At 39.0% G+C, this 24,272-nt stretch overlaps 3 protein-coding genes across 4 annotated transcripts in view; all 3 read left to right on the top strand.

Annotated features, from left to right (window-relative positions):
• lpgat1 (lysophosphatidylglycerol acyltransferase 1) overlaps positions 1-3,026 on the top strand; it is a 34,609-nt gene extending 31,583 nt beyond the window's left edge. The window contains exons 7-8 of the mRNA XM_084090475.1: positions 504-610; positions 706-3,026. Coding sequence (XP_083946601.1) covers positions 504-610; positions 706-857 — 259 coding nt within the window. The 3' untranslated portion in view covers positions 858-3,026. The remainder of the gene's footprint in view (positions 1-503; positions 611-705) is intronic.
• A 1,470-nt stretch (positions 3,027-4,496) lies between these two features.
• On the top strand, positions 4,497-13,003 carry nek2 (NIMA-related kinase 2). 2 transcript variants are annotated; one of them, XM_084090474.1, is made up of 10 exons: positions 4,497-4,636; positions 5,788-5,912; positions 6,962-7,179; positions 7,263-7,503; positions 8,922-9,004; positions 9,140-9,266; positions 10,826-11,048; positions 12,046-12,100; positions 12,261-12,337; positions 12,513-13,003. In XM_084090474.1, exons 2-10 carry the CDS (start codon positions 5,817-5,819, stop codon positions 12,722-12,724), a joined length of 1,332 nt encoding a protein of 443 aa, XP_083946600.1. In that variant the 5' UTR covers positions 4,497-4,636; positions 5,788-5,816; the 3' UTR covers positions 12,725-13,003. The 2 variants fall into 2 exon arrangements, with proteins under 2 accessions (XP_083946600.1, XP_083946599.1); XM_084090473.1 differs by lacking the exon at positions 4,497-4,636 and adding an exon at positions 5,563-5,701.
• On the top strand, positions 12,997-23,082 carry slc30a1a (solute carrier family 30 member 1a). Its single transcript, XM_084090472.1, has 2 exons — positions 12,997-14,402; positions 21,634-23,082. The coding sequence occupies exons 1-2, from the start codon at positions 13,799-13,801 to the stop codon at positions 22,527-22,529; spliced, it is 1,500 nt and encodes a 499-aa protein (XP_083946598.1). The 5' UTR covers positions 12,997-13,798; the 3' UTR covers positions 22,530-23,082.
• Positions 23,083-24,272: the final 1,190 nt, after the last annotated feature.

Here is a 24,272-nt window from a genome sequence, read left to right as displayed (position 1 = left end):
ATTGTTAATATTAAATGAATTAAATTATTATGTGTAAAATGTTAGTTTATTTTTAATTAATATAGTATTATGAAATCTATATTATTATAATAGCAAATCCATGTATTATAATACAATCTCAAACAACATTAATGTTTGTAATGCAGTCTAAATTAATTATTAGTATTAATCAATAAAAAAAAATTAATAATAGTAGCAAATTAATGTATTATGATACATTCTATAACAACATTAATATTTTATTATTAGTTTAACATTTAATTCATATTTTATCATTTAATTTTTGTGATTCATCCTTAATTATTATGATTATTATTAATTATACAAATGAATGTACTTAAGTGTTTCATTAATATTTATTGTTTTATGTTGGGTTAGATGGGATGGCTGAGAGTCCTGTATTGACCAGTTGTCAGCATGGCCCTAAATGGTCAGTTTTATTTGGGGTTTTTTAACGTTTTTCAGTCCTGTATAATATTCTTAATTGTATTTTTTTTTTTTAGGACATACCCTATAAAGGACGTCCCGCTAGAGTCAGAAGCACTGGCAGACTGGCTATATCAGCGATTTGTGGAAAAGGAGGAACTTCTGGCTCACTTCTACAAGACAGGTAGTTTGATAAAGATGGAATTTAGTTCCCCAGATCTAGATGTATATATTCGTCCTTCAACTAAAATCCATCTCCTCCTTTCTTTCGTCTCGCAGGAGCTTTCCCTCCACCAGACGGCCAAAAAGAAATGCTCTCCCGAAACATGACCCTCGACAACTCCTGGCTGTTTTTAGTCCAAACGTTTGCCTTCGCCTCAGGCTACATGTGGTACAGCATTCTACATCACATCTACTGCTGGTTCTTCTGACCGCTCTGAGGAGAGCGAAGCGCGCAGGTCGGGATGAGACAAAGAGCCCCGAATGCCATTCTCCTCTGCCGGATGGTTGAATGTACCCCGCAGGACGACTCCAGTTGCTGTATCCGATCGCGGCCCCCATCCTTACTTTGGACAGTCACATCCACCCAGTCCCAGCCGCCCATGCGTTTATCCTTTAGAGTTGCGTAGAACCAGTTCAACATGTTTACACATGTGCGCTCACATGCAGAGAGAAAATTATGCACATCTAAATGTTTACTCATGCACATGTGGACACGCCTCTTTTTTTTTTTCTTTTTTTTTACTTACAATCAAAATTAGGCTCAGGAATAAGCCAGAGATAGATCTGTCACGTCCTCTCATTTCTCTCATTTCCTGCCATGTGAGCTCCACCCCCTTTTTATCGTGAACTCCCAAACAGGATGACTGAAATTCGTTTTCAGAGACTGCTGTCCTCTTTGGAAGAGCCTCCTCTGGCCTTCATTGCACTATGAATCCTCGTCGCGCGCCCCCCCTCCCATTCCCTCCCCCCCCCAGGATCCCAGAAGATTTCTTCTGTCTCGTGGCTGTTTCGTCTCATGTTGACTGGATGCCGTTTTTCTATGTGTATTGTCAGTATTGAGAGACGGTGGAACGATTGTGATGTTTACACTGACAAAAGGGGGATTCGGTCTCGGAAACATGTCGAAGACGAACCCGGTTCTTGTTTTAGAACCTATAAAACAAGGAGACTGCATCCTCTAGGGGACTTTTACACAATCAACGCCATACAGACACATCCAAGCGCACCACATGACTGCCACACGACCGATTCGATAGGACTAATACCCCTCCCCTCCAAAGTTTTACAAATACTAAGCCATATGCTTATCTTAGGGTCAAACGGGGGCGGACATTCTACTGACTGAACTGTTGTGTTTGTTCATTGTCCTGAAAAAAAAAAGATTTTAATTTGTTGATTTTTGAGTCAGTTGGTCTCATTTCTGTAAATGTGACAGCATAACCTGCCTGTGTGATTGTGTGCGACTGCCCGTTTCTTTTCTTTTTTTACTATTTTTTAGATGCACATAATGCCTGGTAGCTTCATGTTATATCAGAGTGTTGGCAAATATCTGTTTAATAGTTGAGATTTGACTTCCTTTTTCCCCTCATTCTGTGGTTCATCTTGTACAGAAAGGAGTCGAAACGAGTTGTAACGGCGCGAGTTGCTTTCTGCGTTTTTTTTTACTTCTGAAATATCATGAATGTTGGAGGAAAAGGCAGTTAAAGGAGCTTCTGTCCCGGCAGGTGCTTTACATTTGCTCTCAGTATCTGAGCGTCACCTCGTCTGCCGTCCGCTGTCTTCTGCGGCGATCGTGCGGGAGCATTCTGTTCATCAAAAAGAAACCGTCTTAAAACTGCTGCCACACAGAAGGGATCAGAGGCGTAGATTCAGTTTTGTGCTGAGGCACAAAACATTTTAGACTAGCTTTAGACTATCTTGAGGAGAATGGAAACATTTTCCTCGAGCTTGAGACAGAATTGCATTTTTCATGTGAAATTGGGTCTCTCTCTGTGTGTATGTGTGTGTGTGTGTGTGTGTGTGTGTTGATGGGGAGGAATGCCACGCTTGAGTCCGTCTACGTGTCAATGGAGTATGGGCGAGGTCCAGCAATAATGTACTCATAAATGCCCATGTTGTGGCGTTCTAAAGAAAACGATGCTTAGATGTACAAATTAGACATTTGTAGATGAAAACATTGCACCGTAACTGTCATATCTCCACCCCACCCCCCACCCCCCAAACCCGAAGCCATGTCGTCTGTGAAAGTGAACTTTGTTTCTATAGCTTGCCAGATTGAAATGTGTATGAAGCCAGAAGACTAAAGCCAAGTTAGATGCGGACTGCATTCAGATCAGGCTTACGTCACCGTGAACTTCACCGCGAGGATCCCCACACACTGGGGTTTCTCGTTTCGTCAGATGGAGACGTAACATTGTATGGTTTTATGTTTAAAAAGAAAAGTGTGATATATCTATATATTAGCGATCTAACCAAATTACAATAGAATGGTCCATAATTTTCATTTTGTACTCCTGTTTTTCTCTTCCTAGCTACCCAGACATTTTACAACACACAGATTAATTGTGCTGGAATAAAAATCATGCGCAGCAGTGAAACACGGGCTCTTCTCTGAGTGTTATTGATCTGAAGCATTCAGCAGAGTCGCATCTCTCAGTCTCTTCTGACCAGTCAATGTCAACCTTCAGAATAACATGCACAGTAAAACATGGATCATTAATTAGATCAAAATAGGGATTATAACAAATGTTGCCTGTGTGTATTGAACTTAATGTTAAGAAGAGCAGACAGATTTTGCCCTTTCTGTGAATAGGGTACAAATCGGTTCAATTACTTTAGCAATACAAAGCTCAAATCCCATCCGCTGAGAGAAATGTTAGATGTGAAGTATTGTCTAACGTTAACTTATCATGAAGCTAGTTCACCCGACACATCAACAATACAGTCAATTAAAAAATTAAAATAGTATATCAGTCACAGTCTGTTGAATTGTATTGTTATTTTTATTTTTTAATCTGCACAATGCAGAATTTCATTATGTTCTTTTTTGTTTAGAGCCTTTGACCTAAGATTTAGCTTGGATTTCATTTTTTTTTTTTTTTTTGCTTATTTAATGTGTATTGCTAGAAAATAAGGGTTTTGTATTTTCAGACATTTCTCAGTTTGGTAACAAGGTTGTAAAAACCTTGTTTAAAAAAATGAACCTCATTAAAAAGAAGATAAAACATTTTAATTTCACATCCCGAGGTAGAAAAACATTCTTTTAGTTGTACAATTATGACCACAAATGTTGTACCCTATTCATTGAAAGCACCAGTTGCTTTGGTTACTTGTTCACAATCATATCTAATTATGTCTTTGTTAAATGTTTATTGAAAACTCAGTTTATGGAGGTTGACTGAAGCAAGCAGCAGTCTTGAACATGCAGAAATATAAAACTTTCTGCAAACTTGAAATCTCACAAAAAGGTATTAACAATAATGAATGAAAGTTGTAGACTAATGGTGAGAGGTGTCCCATTTCTAAAAGGGTAAAGTCAGTGTCTTTTCATCCCTGCTGGAAGTGGTTTTCTTGAAATAAATGGTTGTTTACACTAGAGCTGTACAGATACATTTGGAAGTGTCCACCAAAACTGACATCCTAACTTACTACAGGGATTTTATGTGTCAATAACCAGTCAGATCGGTCTCTTCGTGTGCTGTACCTTTAATTCTGGGTTGATTCTATGGATGCCTGGTTAAAAGGCTTACAACCATATGCTCAACATATCGCGAGAAATTAACAAGGAAATGATAGTTCATTTCTAAAGTAACGGATAAAGTGTGTTATGGAGCCAAAAGGGAGTTTCCGGATGAGACTGATTTCCTTTCACTGATGAAAGCGCACAGATGCACATAACCACTCGCCTGAGACTCATAATTGATAATAGCTTTAATAATGGATCTATTCAAATAAACTTGAAGTTGCCCTCTCTCTGTCTCGCTGGCTATAAACTCAACCAGCAGTGAACCTTTGGGCTGAAACCATAGACTGTAAAAAATAGGCTGAAACGGGGCTTTATTGTGAACTTCGGTCCTGCCACACCCACCCACCGAGCATCGCGATGAACACACACACACACTGCTGCCACCAGGCGGAGGAACGGTCAGTGTGCAGCAGGACAGTGGCGGGCGCAGAGCTCAGTCTGCAGACGCTACGCTTCTCAGAAGTAACGTTAGCCTTTTCTTTTTCTTTTTCAAATCAAGCAAATCACGTACTAACTTGAACCTGGTTGAATAAAAAAATGAAAATCATACGCGTCAAAAGAAAGGAGGAGAGCGGGGCACAACCTAACCGGTTTATTATTATGTTTTGAACTATTAATATGCTTTCCGGTATGTTCGTTGTCAAACTCAATTATTAAAAAATGTTTTAATTTTTTCATTATTGTGTTTTATTGAGAAAATATTTTAGTCTGTCTTGTATATTTTTTTGATTAGATCAGATAGTATTTTAAGCTGCCATAGGCTACACTCCAAGAAATCTGTCCAATTAATAAAGTTGGAAGAAATGCTAACCATGTTTTTGAAGTCAAGAAAAAAGTCATGCTTTTGTAAATCGTAATGGTGACAAAAACAAAAACATGGTCAAAAAAGGTCATCGTTATTGGATGAAGTCGAAATTCTGTCATAAAAACATCATCATTTACAGAGTCATAATTTCGACTTTTTATCATAATTTCAACTTTTTTATCTCATAATTATGACTTTACCATCATAATTTTGACTTTTAATGTCAATTTCATTTTTTAATCTCAAAATGACATTTCATATGTCATAAGTTGCATCCTTGTGTCAATACTAGTATGTCATAATTATGACTTTTATGTCGTTTAAGATTTACCAAATAATGAACTGTTTCTCTCTTGTTTGGCGTAAATTGGCTTCTACACATCACAGTTGCGTTTTAAAAATTGTAAATTCTGTTTAGTGTCTTCAGTCTACTCTGGTTAAAAGCCGCCCTGTGCCTTTAAGAAATATCCTCCCGCTGTTCCCGGGCGTTCTCGCGGTTCTTCAGCACTTGGCAACGTGCAAGCTGTGTGCAATACGGACCAATGAGATCACCGCCAGTGATCAAGTCCAGCCAATCAGAATCCAGAGTTTGTGCGCACGTTTGAAAATCAGCTTGCGTGTTTTTCGTCTGTTTGTTTCTCAACAAAAACAAGAAACGATAACTTTTCTAAAACTAAAACATACGCAGATTTATACAAGACACCAGCAGTGAGTGAATTACGGTAAGTGAACGGTTTGAATGAATCCTGCTCTGTTTGTTAGTACATTTAGCACCTAAATAACCGAGCTCCTCTGTGTTTGTCTTAAGTTTGGACCTGCTGCGGCTGTTGTGTTGTGATGCCGTCCAAAACTGAAGACTATGAGGTGATGCTCACCATAGGATGTGGATCTTATGGCAATTGCCAGAAAGTCAAGAGGAAATCAGATGGAAAGGTGAATAAAGTACAGACCGAACTGTATAGCATGAGCAGTTTGGTGTTTTTGTAGTGTGCTTTTAAAACACGTGCGTAATTTAGGAGTCTAAATCAGCAATATCAGTAACTTCGTAGCGGCGTTAGCCCTCAAAAAGGATTGGGTTATTTAAGCAACACTTAATGTATGAATTCCCTTAGATTACTAAATATCAGTTCATATTAGTTAGAAGTGTAAAATCATTTGTTTGCTATTATTTTTGATGCACTAGCTAAAAAAAGAAAATCATTTCATAATTTAAATTCATAATTTTAAGTAAAGTTTGGTGTGTAACAATATATTGTCACAATATATCGCAATTAGTGCTGTCAAAAAGATTAATCGCATTGTATATATATATTTACAAACTTTTATGTTAGATGTGAATAATTTGACAACACAAATGCAACAATGTTTATGGTAACGTTATATAGTTCACCCAAAGCTTATACAGATTTAATATTGAAATCCCAGAAGGTCATACATTTGAGATCTCATGTTTATTCATTATTAATAATAAATTAAAAATATAATTTTGATTTTTTTAATAAGATTTATTTAATAATGTATGTTTATTAATTAAATGTATGTTGTCATGGACATAGTGCAATAGTATGTCTCTAACATAATTCTGTATTTTAAGCTAAGCAGAATCATACATATTTCTATTCTGATGTCAAGCCCAATCTTGGTGTAATACCAAATTTAGCTGCTAGTATAAATGTTATCCAGACGTACTACATTTGCTGTGTTATCATTACCATGTGACCTACCAGCGTCAGTTGCGTTACAAATCCTCTCGCATTGCCTCATGGGATAGTAAACTGTCCATCGTATGCACACTTCAGAATCTCACCGGAAATAGCAGGTCATCCGGGTACTTTTGCTTACTCTTTTATGAGTACTGTGCATTTAGGCATGCTACTTTTGTCACGTACTGTTTTTCTCCTATTATACAAGTAGGGAAGTATGCGATTTCGGATGTCTCTTCCAGCTAGTTAATTCTGGACCTTGTTACCTGATCTCATTAGGTTCTAGTTTGGAAGGTGCTGGACTACGGCACCATGGCCGAGGCAGAGAAACAGATGCTGGTGTCAGAGGTCAATTTGCTCCGTGAGCTGAAGCACCCAAATATCGTCCGATACTACGACAGAATTATAGACCGGACGAACACAACGTTATATATAGTGATGGAGTACTGTGAGGGTGGAGATCTCGCCAGCCTCATCAACAGATGCATCAAAGAGAGGTAAAATCAAGCTATGGTTAATTTGCTGATCAAGCTAATCTACAGCAATGTTTTTTTTTTTTTATTTGACACTTTCTTTACAGACGATACCTGGAAGAAGAATTCATCCTGCGTGTGATGGCACAGTTGTCCCTGGCATTAAAAGAGTGCCATAGTCGAAGTAATGGCAGCAGTACAGTTCTGCACCGTGACCTGAAACCTGCAAACATCTTCCTGGATGTCAAACAGAATGTAAAGCTTGGTGATTTTGGTTTAGCTCGGATACTGAACCACGATACAAGCTTTGCTAAAACATTTGTTGGAACTCCATATTACATGTCGCCAGTAAGTGTTCTTTAATCTCAAGGAATATTCTTGTACGCGTGGATTTTTCCGTGGTACATTTATTAGATAAGTATTTAAATGTGTAAGAGAGAAAGTCTAATGAAAATATAAGTCACCTTTATAATAAATGGGGAAATCCAATATGAGAAATTCAAATTCTGCTGAAAAGTAGCTTATTCAGTTCAAGTTGGTTCAGTATAAATGTAACTGAAATCATTTCCTGTTAAAAATAAGGACAACTAAAAATCACTGGGATTATGATGAGGGAAAATGGAGTTCGGCAGACACTTAAAGCGATAGTTCAGCCAGCATTAATTTACTCACCCTAATGTTGTTCCAAAAATCTACACTGACAAAAATGTTACTTTACTCAGAAATTGCTAGTAAATTTCACAAATAATTAATTGCAAAGAAATGACAAGTAACACATTGAATTAAATGTGAAATTTCAAAGTAGTATTTTCTTGTAAAGAGTATGCCAATAATCTTTATTTTAACTTTGAAAGATCAGGGGCCGGTTTCACAAAGATAGACTTTGACTATGGCTTAGATATAGTAGATAGTCAGACTTCAGATAGACATCTAAATCAGACCGTTGCACAAAGCACTTAAGACTCTGACTATCTTAAGTAGGACTACACTGCAATGCATTCTGGGTAAATTAAGACACTTTTCAAAACAAAAAACATGGCGGAGCGAGTAGGCGCATTCAACCGCTCAGTGCAGTTTACCCCAGCGGAAAATATGTGTTTGTTGGAGGAGTATAACAGTTACAAGGACATTTTACTTGGGAAATTTAGCGGAGAATGTAGTAACAAGAAGAAATGTTTCAATTATGAGCCATGTTGTTTGTAATGTAACTGATTGTTACTGCTGGTTGCCAAGGTAACAGAGTCTTAGACCTAAGTTAGCCTGGGGGTAAGGTGTCTAATGTTTTTTGGTCTAAATTAAGTCAGTCTTTATTTTTCTGAAACAGTCTAACTTGCATTAGACTAGTCTATGAGCAAATTTTAGACTTGTCTAACACTATAGACCGGTCTAAAATAGCTTTGTGAAACCGGCCCCAGTTTTTACAGAGTATGACTTTCTTCTGTGGAACATAGTAGATATGTTGAAGATTGTTGGTAACTGACTTCCATGGTATAGAGGGGAAATATCTCACCATATCTGTCATGTTCTGAGAAGAAACTAATTCACAAAGGAGTTTTCATTTTTGGATGAACTATCCCTTTAAGTGCATATTTATTGGCAGATGTTGTGCTTTTGGAACCAATCCTGGATTGAGCCCCACTTTTCCAAACAAGTTCTGCTGAATGTTCATGTCTGGGCATGTAATTATTTTGTTCCACAGTTTCATCATAATATTTCTTTGTCAGGGCTGTTCCTGTTTTATTAATATTTTCCTCTTGCATTCACAGGAACAAATTAATCGCATGTCCTATAACGAAAAATCAGACATATGGTCTTTAGGATGTTTACTCTATGAACTATGTGCTTTATCGTAAGTATACATGTGTTGTTGTCCCTCTCGTATTTTTACTGATTACACTGTACTCCATTATCTTCAGGCTGATTGTGTGTTTATACGCAGTTGTGAATCTTGAAACTTTTTGTCATATTCTTTCTTTTTTTGAAGTCCCCCATTTACAGCATACAACCAAACAGAGCTGGCCGGAAAAATCAGAGAAGGGAAGTTTAGAAGAATCCCATACCGATACTCCGAGGATCTGAACACACTCCTTTCAAAAATGCTGAACTTGAAGGTAAACTCAGTTTTTTCTCAGTATAACTTGTCAGATAAAGTCAAAGTGAATTTGGATTCCAAGGATTGTTAACTGACTGAACAGTTGCTGAAATGTGATTGGCTGAAAGAAGTTGTTTTGCAACTATTAGTCAGTTGGGTGACTAGGTAATAATAATGAAGGAATGTATGATTTGAATTTGAATGATTGAACCATGAATAGCAGTTCTGAAAACAATTTCAATGCATTTAAAGCTGCAGTTAGCGATTTCTGAGAAACATGTTGATATTTGAAATCGACACCCAATATAAACACAGCACTCCCTTCATTGCCCCGCCCCCAAATTAACAAACATGCAACACAGGCAACGACTAACAGCTGGAGCATCACACGGCTCGCGCAAGTATGGGTGAATTAGCTGTGTCCGAAACCGCTCACTCGTTCACTCATTCACTAATCCCTATATAGTGTATGTCATTTGAGTGCATTATATCTGCAAGGAGTGAACAAAATTAAGTGAGTGAATTCATTTTACTGTGCATCGGAGCTGTCGTAGAAACGTAGTGACAAAACTCCTTTGTTACTTACTTTATAAAATAATATTAACAATAACAATCATAATGACTTTTTTGTAATTATACCTCCGTGCCAGCTTTGTAGTTTTGTCGATTGAAATTGTTAGAAACTCTCACACTCACAGATGACGTGGTTGTTGAGCGCCCTCAGGCAACATTCGAATGAATACACACCTACAGATGATTAATGAATATTTTTAAATAATCCACCAAATTATCATCTCTTCCTTACAGTTTAACGAATTAACAACAATGCCACAAATTATTAAAACAACTGGCTGTTAGTAAAACATGTTAAATTGAGTTAATGCCTAAATAATATATTTTAATAATAAAAAATGTACTTGTATAATTTACCTTATTAATATAATTTAATTTAATTTTAAAATTCATCTATATAATAGTGTCTCAGTATTTTAATGTTTTATTCAGGTAGTGATTATTTAAAAAAGGTAGGGAAAAAAAACCTAAAACTAGCATGAAATGTATGTTAAAGTAGAAATAAAAAAGCTGTAATCTCTGGTTTAAACTCGCTCGCTCCCGCACTTTCATGCAAGCTCAGTCCTCTCCGCATTGGATTGTGGGAAATAGTGCTTCAGCAAGTGTACGTCAAATGTACACTCATATTCAGAGAGGATTGTGGGTAAAATAGTGAACGAATGTAGGGAATGATGTCGTTCACTCAGAATTCGGACACCACTATAAAATGGCCGACACCCGATATAGTGCACTATATAGTGGATAGGGAGCAGTTTCGGACACAGCTCTTGGTTCTGTGAAACATAGCAAAACTCACGTATGGAGCAGAAACAATGCAGCCGGACAAAACATAAAAACATGCCTCTTGACCTTGTGTTTTATTTATTTATTTATTTTTTACTGCATCTCTCGTTTCTATACCCAAAAATGCGTTCTGTGTGGATGGCCTTATCAACTAGATTTTTCTATTTATATTGCCCTGTATGCTGTTTGGCACATTCTGATTTAGCTGTTCTCTTTTGTTAGGACTATCTGAGGCCCTCGGTGGAGTCCATCCTGCAGAACGGCTTGATCTTAGGCTATGTAGCCCAGGAGCAGAGGAGACTTCAGGAGAAGCAGCGACGCAGATCAGTGGACGCAGAGCAGCCCAAACACCCGGAGCCGTCGCTTCAGGCAGAGCTGCGGCTTAAGGAGCAGATCCTACGTGAGCGAGAGCAGGCCATCAAAGAGCGAGAGCAGCGACTAGAGCGTGAGTCCACTCTGGATTTCTTTTGGCCTCTTTACACCTGGAACTAACATCTTTCTCAGGTAATCCAATCACAGTTGGTCAGGTGTAAATAGGCTTTCTAGTTAAATTATGGTCATTGGTAGGGCGTTTCCCACGTGAAACAGAAACCCAAACAGTTTGTTACTTTAAGGGATAGTTCACTTAAAAATGAAAATTGTCATTTATTCACTCTAATGTTGTTCCAAACCCATAAGACTTTTGTTAATCTTCAAAACAAAAATGAAGATATTTGTGGCAAAATGGTAAATGAGAAGACAAGAGTAAACGGCTTCCAATGTGTTTGTGGACAACATCCTGGATACAGGTCACATGTATAATGCCAAGTGTAAACACAGCCAAGGTCTTCAGGATTACTAGTGACAACTTTCAAAGGTGGCATGTTGAAGCTTGTATTTTGACGCGTGTTATAAATGGATCGTGTCTATTCAGAAGACTAGGATTCATGTGGATTCCTTTTAAAATCTTTATGAAATTTTGAAGCATCAAATGCTGCTTTTCCACCGTTGGACCAAACCGTTCTCTTTGCTTAACCGTTCCATTCTGTGCCGATCCAGGCCATGCTGTAAGGATATGGGTTCATTTTCCACTGTAGGGCTGATAACTGAGCTCTTTGGTATGTAATACAAAGTATTGGTAATACACGTTGGCTAGAAACCAAGAACGGTTTGTAATCGTGCCGTGCCATACCAGACTCAAGTCGAACCGTTCCTTTAACCTTAGAACCATTCGGCCCGAAAATCAGCTATAGTTTTGGTTGCATGGACTTTCTAATGGAGAAACAGAAATCTTTTGAGGTTTAAGTAAAAATATCTTAATTTGCGTTTCTAAATTCCAAACAAAAGTCTAGTGGGTTTGGCATCATTTTCACTTTAGGTGAACTAACTTTTTATATAACACTACCGGGCAAAACATTTCATTCAGTGAGCTTTTGGTGTCTGACCTTTCACTTTTTTTGCAGAAAGGGAACAGGAGCTGTGTGTTCGAGAACAACAAACAAATGAAAAGATGGCCAGGTTAATATATTGCTGCCTTTGCTGAACTGGTCATGTGAATGCATTAAATATTAGCAGCTAACATTAATAGTGGGCTGCATAACTAGCTATAGCCATTGAACACTCGTTCACGTATGCTATGTTTTGCTGATATTATGTCATTGTAATTCGTCTCTAACAGAGCAGAGAGCTTGTTGAAGGCCTATAATTTGATCCGCCAGCAGAGAGCGTTGTCTCTACTCAGTGCCAGTGACACAGGTAGAAAACCATTTTGTAAAATCATTTAATGCTTTATAGTCAAGTGAGCAGAGCATGTTGTTTTGTCTTATTTCAGTGCTTTCTGTTAATGTATTTGTGTATTTTTCATTGTGTGTGTGTGTGTGTATTTTTTATTTATTTATTGTTCTTTTTTCTTTCTTTCTTTTTTTAACAGAGAATGAAGAGAACGTCTCTCCGGGAAAGAAGAGGGTTCACTTTGCAGGAGACGGCAAGGAGAACGGCAGACCTGAGAGCAAGCTGATCACTAAACCTAATGAACATTGTCTTGTAAAGAGACACCAGTGGGCAAACATGCGCATCCAGGCTCTTGGTGCAGAGGAAAAGGTGTACCCACCAAAGCCCAAAGAAATGCTGGGCATCCGCTAGAATTTACTACTGAAAGTGGTGCATTTGTGTGGTCAGTCAAGTCAAGAGGATATTTTATTTTTTATTTTTTAATTGTGTACATTAGGAAATAAGATTTCTGATTTTATTTATTTGCTGCAGCATTTGTACAGTACAGTGGACAACACTTAATTTAATGGGCATAACACTGGATTTTTTTATTAAATGATAATGTGTTGTATTCTTACCATTTTATAGATGTGGAACTGGTGTTTTTATTTGGAATGGCTGTTTCTTTAGAATAAAGAAGTGAAAATATTAGCAGTTTTGTTTTTATTCGTCAAAATTGTTTTGGGTTCCGAAATGATGGAAGGCATTCTGATAAGGTAAGGGATATGCTTAATTTAAGTAGTGTGTTTCTGCGTTTTTCCTGAGAAGAATTAAAGGGATAGTTCACCCAAAAATGTTATTCACCATATATAAATGTTATAAACCAAACAAATTATTTAATTTACTCACCACCATCATGTTGTTCCAACCATGTATGAGTTTTTCTCATTTTTAACACAAAATAAGATATTTTAAAGTATGTTGGGAACCAAACAGTTGATGGTAGCCATTGATTTCCATAGTAGGAAAAAAAATACCATGGAAGTCAGCCGCTACCGTCAACTGTCTGATTACCAACATTCTTCAAAATATATTTTTTTGTGTGTGTGTTCGTTCACCAGAAGAAAGAAACTCGTACAGTTTTGGTACAACTTGATGGTGAGTAAATAACAGAATTGTCATTTTTTTGGGTGAACTGTCCCTTTAAATTTTCCTCGACCCCGTGCTCTCAGCCAATAGCAGGCGAGTGTGGGCGTAGCCTGTCGCTGAGCGTGTTCCGTGTGGAAAGTTCGCCGGTCCGGGTGCAAAGTTTCAGCCGTCTGCAGACGAGCAACAGAAGACGGGCAGTATAACCGAACCGAACCCCGGTCCCCAGCGCTCATTATACCCGGAACAACGCATCGCTTACAGTCTGTCGGTCGGAACGAGTTCAGTTATGGGATATTAAACCCAAAGAGGACCGTGTTCGTTTAAAGCTTTGTTTTGTGCTCTGCTCTCGGTGTAATCATGGCCTGCGCGCCGAACCGGCTTCGCCTGCTATGCATGCTGTCGCTCACCTTCGGCTTCTTCATCGTGGAGGTGGTGGTGAGCCGGATCACGTCCTCTCTAGCGATGCTGTCGGACTCCTTCCACATGCTGTCGGACGTGATCGCGCTGGTTGTGGCGCTGGTAGCGGTGCGCTTCGCTGAGCAGACCCAGTCCACCAACAAGAACACCTTCGGCTGGATCCGGGCCGAGGTGATGGGCGCGCTGGTCAACGCTGTGTTCCTCACCGCGCTGTGCTTCACCATCATCCTGGAGGCCATCGAGCGCTTCACGGAGCCCCATGAGATCGATAGACCCGATGTGGTGATCGGGGTTGGCGCTGCGGGGCTGCTGATCAACCTGCTCGGGCTCTGTCTCTTTCACGGCCACGCCGGAGGCGGCGGACACGGACATTCGCACGGGGGACACGGACACAGCCACGGGGGACACAAAAAACACAAGAACGGGAAGGTCCGTCGATGTGAGACGCTGGAGGACAGTCGGTCCACGGGGGAGGAGACCAATAATCTGGTCGGGAATCACAACAACAGCCCGAATGGCGTTAATCCGGAGCGGAGGATAGCTGGTAAATCGGGTTTGTTCTCATTGAAACTGCTTCATAGTATAAATATATAGTGTTCTGGATACCCTTTATACAAAACAAACGAGGTCAAATATGTCATTAGGATTAAAGTCGGATATGAGAGGATTTTTTTTTTACATTTCTATTTTAAACGTGTGCAAAACTTTCTTGTTAGGGCTTTTGTTTCTCATTGGGCATGTAACGTTAACCACTAGCAACAAACCCATGTTAAATTGATGAATAGCTTCACTCCAAAACGGAAATTGTCATTATTTACTCGCCCTCATGTCCTTCCAAACTTGTTTGTATTTTTCTCTGGAGCTTAGAAGATGATGTGATGAGAATTTATCACAGAATTAACTAATGCTTATTAGTATGATTAAATAGGATAATATCAGGTCAGCAGCAAAGTCACTGGTTAATAAAGTGAGGTTAAATACATAAAGTACATTTCGAGGGCTTGGAGCCAGAGGGGTGTAAGTGGCTTTTGACAAACTTTACAGGAGAGACAAAAAAAATTTTGACCACACTTCAATCACCTGTATTATTAACCTTAAACCACAAACATTGCAAACACAGGCATACTTGCATGAATGAGTATTAAGTAATAAACTTATGGCATATTAAAGGGTTAGTTCACCCAAAAATGAAAATTCTGTCAGTAATTACTCACCCTCATGTTGTTCCAACCGCATAAGACCTTCGTTCATCTTCGGAACATAAATTAAGATATTTTTGATGAAATCTGAGTGCTGGATCACTTCTCCATAGGCTGCTAGGTGACCGAAACTTGCTGGCCCAGAAAAGTTATTAAAGAGATCGTTAATATAGTCCAAGTGACTACAGTGGCTCAATCTTAAGTATATCAAACGACGAAAATACTTTTTGTGTGCACAAACAAAAATAACGACTTTATTCCACTATTCATTTCCTTCTCTCTGGGCCTCGTAGTGTTTTTGCGCAGCGCGTCTGTGTTACACGTCATCACGCATCACACACATGACCAGCGTCGGCCAATAGTGAGCCTACGTGGTGACGTGTAACACAGACGCGCAGCGCAAAAACACTACGTGAACCAACTAGAGGCCCAGAGAGAAGGAAATGAATAGTGGAATAAAGTCGTTATTTTTGTTTGTTTTTGCGCACAAAAAGTATTTTCGTCGCTTGATATACTTAAGATTGAGCCACTGTAGTCACTTGGACTATATTAACGATCTCTTTAATAACTTTTCTGGGCCAGCAAGTTTCGGTCACCTAGCAGCCTATGGAGAAGTGATCAGCTCTCAGATTTCATCAAAAATATCTTAATTTGTTTTCCGAAGATGAACGAAGGTCTTACGCGGTTGGAACAACATGAGGGTGAGTAATTACTGACAGAATTTTCATTTTTGGGTAAACTAACCCTTTAACACAATGAACATGTTCTAATCTAAGCGTATCTGCTGAACAATGCAGAAAATAATTGGTCAAAAGGGGAATTGATTGAATAATTAACACTTGAACAAGTAATTAATTTTCATTTAACTCATTCATTAATTAATATATTTATTTTTCTCATTTCACAGTACAGACTGTAATAAAAGTCACTGAACTTGCTAAACACACTTCTGATTGGCAATTCATGAGTTGTTCAATTTATTTCATTACATTCATTCATTGTTTTTCAAATACTCTATACAGTTGACAGTTCTCTCGTGTTCATTTTACTCATTTCACTTTTCTTTTTTGTTCAACCATTTCAATTACTCTGTGAGTCTATTCATTGACCACATCCAAAGAATCATGTCGCGTCTTATTTGCTTTTCTGTTCACTAGTTTGTTTAGTTCTACTCACTGTCCACTGTCAGAGCATTGTAGAACTCTGCGTATGTGTGAGGAATACCCTCACCTACATGTATTTTTTAGAGCCAGAAGGGCGTAAGTGGACTTATGCCTTCTGGCTCCAAACATTACTCACACTTTTGTGTTAGGTCTGATCACAGTTTGATCTCAGATAGGTCTTTTTGGCACCATTGGATAGAGCTCATCGAAACCTTTATTTTTGAATTTAAGAACTCATATTCGTCCAAAATGCCACTTACGCCCCTCTGGCTCCAAGCCCTCGATTTGTACTATATAACATTTAATTATTGCAGGTTTGCATTTCACTGTTTTTATTCATTTTCAGGAATACTGAATCTGTTTTTGTTCAAGTGAGATGAGTAAATGCTCACGTTTAGTCTAGAACTACAATAAGCATCATGTTCACACAACGCCTCTGCACTTACTCACCATATCTCTCAACATGGGGACAGGAGAGAGCGGTCAGTCAATAAATGGGAAAACTAAGCCCTAGTCCACAATAACACAGGAGTTTTTCCTCAGTTTAAAAAGATATTTGTGTACACGTAAAAAAATGCAAAAACACGCTATGATGCGCTGTCAAGAGCATGCCAAACCAACAGGTGGCGATATAACCCTAACCGTAAAGCCATGTCGGCCAATCAGAAGCCTGGAAAAAAGGTTATTACTGGTTCTGGTTCTGACGTCACAAGCCAAAATCTCTGGTTTCACAGTCTACACGACAACACTGCAACCGGAGTTTCTAAAAATCTTCACCCTGGCAGGAGTTTTCAAAAAAGTTTGGTTTCAGTGACCGGCTACTGCGTTTGCGTGTGGACGAATGGCCAAACCGCATAGAAAAAGCTGCGGTTTTGAAAATACCCGTGTTCGTGTGGACAGGGCCTAAGTAACTTGCATTACTTATTTGAAAAAAGAACTCAGATATTTTGTTGTAAATTTAAAAGTAATGTTACTTTACTCGTTACTTGAAAAAAGTAATCTGATTTTACGTAACTTGCGTTGCTTGTAAAATTCGTCATTCAAAACGATAAACTGGAATTACGACTGCGGATATACAAACAAGAAGCCTTAAGCAGCATCAGCTACCGTTTTCACAATTTTCTCACTCTCCACAGACAAATTTTTCTCTCCATTGTCTTGGAGGCTTTAGAAGGTGTTTTTTTCTTTTTCTTTTTTTACTGTTGCTTGACTGTTTATCACTCTCTGTTTATTTATATGATTAGTCTATTTTTGTGGGCAACAATCAATCTTGAGCTTTTGTATAATTAGGTTAAATGTCTTGTTTCCATGGATTCACAACAATGTGATGGTATGTCAGCTCACTCCCACCAAAGATCATGTGCAAACACTTTCTTTCTGTGCTTTTATCTGTTTTTATCAGATAAGCAGAACTTGAACCAGATTCTCTCAAGAAAAACAAATTATTTCAAAGTTGAAAAGGGATGTTAACCGATGACCGATGACCGATGGTTGACCGTATCAACGTTAACCGATCAAAGTTGTCGGTAGTCGGTTAAAAAAAAAAAAAAGTGATCTCTAAATTAGGCTATTATAGACAGTGGACTAAACGCTACTACAGTTAGCCATCTCATTCCAAGATCTTTTTGTGTGAAGTGAACAAATACCTCACACTCAATTTTTCATAACTCGCCTGTTTGTACTTAATAAACCAATAAAAACATTTGGCGCGAGGTCACAGGGTTTGGGTTTGCGCGCTCACAAGGTTTGCGAAAAGAAAAGGCTACAGGCTAAAACACTCGAGGTTAGAGCCAGGGCAGACGACAGGATGCAGCGTGCAAAGAAAAGTAGTGTGTGGGACCATTTCACCAAAAAGAATGACACAGATGTAAGTTGCAACTTGTGTGATACAGTGCTTAAATACAGTAGTAGCACATCATCTATGATGTATCACCTGAAAACGCGACACCTGATGATCATCATCTTTCTTTATTATTGTTAGCACTACCTCAAACTAAAGCGGCGTCTCTTCGGAGCTGTCATTTTCTTAAATGAGCCACGGCAATGTTTCAAATGAGCTTCTAACGCTAGACAAACGCCTTTATTTTCAACGCGATCACCTTGTACCCAAACCATTTCGAAACTAAGGAGCCATTTCTCCTCCGATTACATACAAGCTCCTCGGCGCCGCGTTTGCGGGACTCATATTTCGCGCTGTAGGGGATTTAAAAAAAGTGACGTGAGTGGAAGGGCCGGGAGGCAGAGCGGCAGAGAGATGCGACAGTTGCGAAATTGCAGGCGCGGCTCGAAATGGCTGTTATTTCAAATAGCGTAGCATATTTTAAACTAATCGGTTAACCGGTTTCAACCGGCTAATGAGGCTCGGTGGTCGGTCAAGAAATTTTTTAGTTTTCGCCATCCCTAGTTGAAACAGTGACTTTGCTTATTTGGAGGAATTTCAACCAAGGCCATGTCTGCTTGCTTGTTTAAGACAGCCCAGATGAGAGATGAACAGATGGGTTACATCACCCACAGGCCTCGGTGAATCATCAGCTCACTGCAAATATGTTATATTAATGAACAGAAGGTCCTGAACTAAAGCCTCCTGGAGTGCCCACAGGGCCCCAGCACTGCACATTTTGGACGTCTCCCTAGTCAGACACACCTGGGGCCTGTATCAACGATGGTAGTTGAACAAACTCAGGGTTACAGGATTAGTTTTGAGTTGACAAAACAAAACCAATCCAACCAGGCTTTGCTAGTACCATGATGCTGATCATCAACTTTCTCTGTCAACTCAGGCTTTGATCCTGAGTTTAGGTTTAGAAGCAAACAGCCAATCACATGCTGAGAAAGAGTGAAACTCAGATTCATTTCTCACGAGAGAAGCAGCGAGATTCACTTCTCTCTTCTGCAGAATATCACGAGATTGAAAAATATTAAAAATTTATTAAACAAATTTACACAGCAAGAAGAAAATAGCTGTCTATGAAAGAGCACAACTAAAAGAAAAAGTCTTGCTATATCAGTGCATGTAAAAGTTGTGAAGTTAGTTTATACATTTGATAAAGGTATAGAGAGAATTGAACATTTAAGCTCACATGTAGTCATTTTATAGCTTTATCTATTGATTCTAAAGCGTATTTATATTACCTTTTATATATTTATTCCTTTAAACTGTGGGTAATAATAATTGATAAACTAAAATTGTGCATGTGTGATCGATTAATAATTACATAAAAATAATATCTCAATCATACAAAATTATTATTAGAAATAAGCATTACTAAAAGCCTGATGATTTGGTCTTTAAAAATTATTTGCTGTGTAGTGAACTTTATTTGGAGTAGAAACAGGTGGAGTGACTTTATCGCATCAGACATGTCACTTTGCTCACATCTGATTGGTCCAAGTTCGGTTTGCAACCTCTTACCTGGAGCCAAACCTGCCCCGGACCAGGATAGCCGTGGAGCGGAGTTACTATGGCGATGAACGCTGCTTAAAGCCAAACCACTTTCATGGTGCCTAAAACCCAGGGTTGCCACAAATTAAACTGAAACATATCGGGCTAGCCACGTAAACCGGCTTCATGGTATAGGCCCCTGATTAAACTCATCAGCTTGTTAGTAAAGACTCCAAGACCTCAAATGTGTTTCATAAGAGGCATGAAAAATGTGCAGTGAATGGGGTACTTCAGGTCCAGGGTTGGGAACCAGTGCCTAACGGCCCCGATATACAGTAGTCAACATTTGAAGTGGATCAAAACCTTTTTTGATCCACTTCAAATGTTGACTACTGTATTTCAAGCAAAATCGAAGAATGAACTGGTGTGATGTAATTTCGAACAAAATCAGGCCACAACGAAGCTCATTTTGAGTTTGTTTCAGGAGTTAGAAACAGCTTGCCAAAGCGAACTTCCCGGAAAAGTTAGCTTCGGATGGTAAATTATGTAATACGCAAATGTAAATTATCAGAATAAACTCAGAGAAAACCCGAAAGTAAAACAGATAATTTTATAATTAAATATCGCGATACTGAACAGAATTGATTTTTTTCCACCACCACTAGTAAACGCCTTCGAACTGCCATTGGTCCGTGGCGATTATATAACAGTTAGGTGCGCTCTGGGGCTCCGCTTTCTTTGATGTTGAAATCTTATCTGGTTCATAAGCTGTTTGGTTTAAAGCAATATTGTATAAAGTGCTATATTAATAAACTTGACGTAACTTGAGTGGACAGCCGAATTGCTGAGCTTGTGCAAAAATCCAAATAGCTATGATCACATGCTGCTGTTATCTTTTTCTTTGTATGTGTTTATTTTGTTATTGTGAGGTAAGCACGCAGCACATATTTACATATTAATCTTAACGCCGCTCTCAGCAGCGTGGATGGCGTCGGGATGTTCACTCACAGTTTACCGCTGCAAAGGTATTTCGAACTTCTTTTTACCCCTAAACGAAGAACGAAAAATAACTTAATTGTGAGTAAAACGATAAAAAAACATTGGCAGCCAATCGGAATCCACACAATTTTAAAGAGCTCAAGCATTTAGCGTGACAGATGAGTTCACTGCATGCCTATAATAAACAAAACATTATTGTGCATTGGTGTCAGTGCTAATAGTTATCTTTATAGTTTTCATTCTTGAATGAGCCTTTACTTTCTGCGGTGGAACACTGCTTTTTGTCCATATAATGAAAGGGTGATTACAGAACACATTAAGTGGGAAGGGAAGCTACCGTTGCTCCACTCACATACTCCTGACCAGTTTTTTTTAATCTGTGCTGATATTCAGTAAAATGTGATATTGCTTGAAAGGATAGTTCATCCAAACATGGAAGTTATGCCATCAGTTACTCACCAATATCATTTAAGTGTGTACAGTTTATTTTCTTCCATGGAACACAAAATAACATTTTAACCAATTTAATTAGTCAATGGGGTCCAATTCACTGCTCCAGCTACACATTCAGTTTTTCATTTCTCCGCTTGTTCCATGCTTATTGGTTAGAGAAACACTTTGAGTGAGAGAAAATGCAGTGTTTAAAAAAAAATGCTCTTTGCTCCAGGGAAAAAAAACCCTCCCGTAACTCCACACTGCATTCCACTTCCACCCCACACTGCTCCAACACTGTTGTCTGGAATGCTGTGAACACAAACGAACGAGTAGTGTAAACAGTGATGCATTCCAGTACTTTTATACTTTATTTCAGCATGCTGTTAGGCCAATAAAATTAGAGGCGTTGGTGTCAACGCCCACATCTTCCTCAAATTTATTCTGCAAAAGTTGGAATTGCAGGAAGTTGTAAATTCAGTTAAATGGAATAAAGCGTAACTGCTGTACTTTCAAACAAAACCTACCAAACTCCTGTTTTGCCCTATGTGCAGAATTCCTTGAATGTTCACACTTGCTTTCTTTCGTTCTCTTCCGTAGAGATGTGTCATAGCGACAACGTGGATTTGCAGATTAACGGCAGCGCTCCATACGAAGAGCTCGAGAACGAGCACGACTCCGCATCCCAGCTCAACATGCGGGGAGTTTTCCTGCATGTCCTGGGAGACGCTCTTGGCTCTGTCATTGTGGTGATCAATGCCATCATCTTCATATTTGTATGGACGCCATGCAAGGAGGGCACTGTCTGCAAGAACCCTTGCGTGGGCCTTTATTGTGCAGACCACTCGCTCAATATTAGCAGTGCAGGAAGTAACGAAACGGTGTCTATCGCGGGACCCTGCTGGGTGCTCTACCTCGACCCCACGCTCTGCATCATTATGGTCTGTATCCTCCTCTACACCACGTACCCATTGCTGAAGGAGTCTGCACTCATCCTGCTACAGACCGTCCCCAAGCAAATCGACATGCATCAGCTCAACTCTCGCCTGCGGGACCTGGACGGCGTGTTGGCGGTGCACGAGCTGCACATCTGGCAGCTGGCGGGCAGTCGCATCATCGCCACCGCACACATCAAATGCCAGGACCCCACATCCTACATGGATGTGGCCAAGCGGATCAAGGACTTTTTCCATAATGAGGGCATCCACGCCACGACCATTCAACCGGAATTCGTAACGATGAACTCCGAGTCTCGCGCTTCGCTCTGCGAGCTCTCCTGCAGAACACAGTGCGCCCCGAAGCTCTGCTGTGGCGCCATTGATCCCGCGAAACCTCCCGACGGAGCATTAGAGCCAAAGAAACTGTGCGAATCCAAGACCCCAACGATACCTAGTGCTTCTGCTACATCTCTGGAGATCATCAGCGAGTCTGTGGAGGACACAAGCGGACCGGAATCCGTTGTGATCATCACTAGGGAGGTGGAATCGTCGTTGTGAGCAAGCAGCAGGTTAGACGGACATTCTGTTCTGTTAAGGGTACCAATGTGTTTTGGATCAGCTGACTGATATATACCATGCTGTGAGAAGAACTGAACCCAATGCACTCATTCATGACAATACACACACCACACAGCTCCGATACACCACACCAACATACTGACTATATAAATAAGATGGAGAGCAAGGCTGGCCTCCTCTGCATGTGTGTTTACCGCATCGTCTGATTGGTGTGTCCGTGCCAAAGTTAGTCTTCGTACAGGACGTCAGACACTGGTGTCCTTCCTGTGGAGGTAATGCAACAACATGGAATTTTACCGTTCGGCTGCTGGACCAAGTAGAAATGTCTGGACCAGGATTTTTTAGTTTTTTTACCCATCTGTTCTCCGTTTTATATTTCACACTTTATATTGTTTTGTTTTCTTAGTCAACTTTTCAATTTTGTGAAAGATGTAATAATTTATGTATTTAAGTTATTGGTAATTAAGTTTGTTTTTGTTGGTTTTTTTTTTTTTCAAAGAGCTTTTTGTAAGATTTAGATTTGATGATATTAGAGGTAAAAAAAAAAAAAAAGAAAAGAAAAAAAAAGTGAAAAGTTTTGCTTCTTTCAAACAAATGATCTATGCTTTAACCCAGAGTATTTTTAGATGTGTTTTCAAAGATTGCTGTTGAATCTTTCACTCTATTTAGATGATCTGAAGATGTTTCCACTGTACTTCACCATGCCTATATTTCAAACTGCTGTGTAATAGCACTGAAACTAGTCAGTGTAGGAACTAGACAACCTTCTATTATCGTTTTTTTATTGTTTTATATATATATCTGTATATATATATATATATATATATATATATATATACACAAGCTGATGCCTTGTTTGTTGTGTTCTGTCAATCTAAACATGAGGTGGAAATGCTGTAAAAAAATCTTTTTGTTGTGGAACTGCTAAAGGAGGACTGATATTTTGTCCGTGCTGTCATAAAACTGAAGGGAAGTCCTCTGATTTGTTTAAAGCACTCATTTGATTTGTTTAAACCACTCAAATAAAATTGTGGTTATACAGAAAGCTTTGAGAAACCAAGCAACATTGTAAACCAAAAGACAAGGCGGTTGCTGTCTGAAATACAGAGGGAATAGGCACGTAGGTTTGGGTTGAACATATCATTTGGGATGCCGCACAATCTACTCAGTGGCCTTCATTAGGAGGGAAAAACAGAATATCAACACTTCACAACATTTAAATCTGCAATTTTTAGCATTTGGTAAAAATATGCAATTTGTGAAAACAGAAATGTACTAGTCTTTATTATTAGTTTAGTGACTTTCTATGAAGTCTGTAGAGGAAAGATGAGCTCTGTGTAAAAGTGCAGATGAAGTGTTTGTTTCACTGAGGATTTTAAAAGTATCATGCCAGCTGGAATGTTTTTTTGATATATTACTGTCAAATGTGTCATTGTGAATTAAACATGCTTGTTTGGTACGGTTCAATTCAAATGTCTGTTGTGTTTATTTGATTTTAATAAATAGAACAAGATACCAAAACATTTTACAGTGAATAGAACATTTTAATTTAGGCCAAGTGAACTTTAAAAGCTGTCCATGATGAAACGTGTAAATGTTAAAGAGCAGTGGGCCCAGTATTGATCCCTGGGGGGCATCAGACTTGATTTCAATGTCAGCCTTCAAGCCATCAAGAAGTGACAAAGTGACCGGAATCAGAGATAAAAACATATATCTAATGCT

Source organism: Abramis brama, assembly GCF_963993115.1.
Source record: "Abramis brama genome assembly, chromosome: 18".
NCBI classification, from domain to species: Eukaryota; Metazoa; Chordata; class Actinopteri; order Cypriniformes; family Leuciscidae; genus Abramis; species Abramis brama.
The sequence above is the reverse complement of the archived record's forward strand: the minus strand, read 5'-3'. Positions and strand labels throughout refer to the sequence as shown.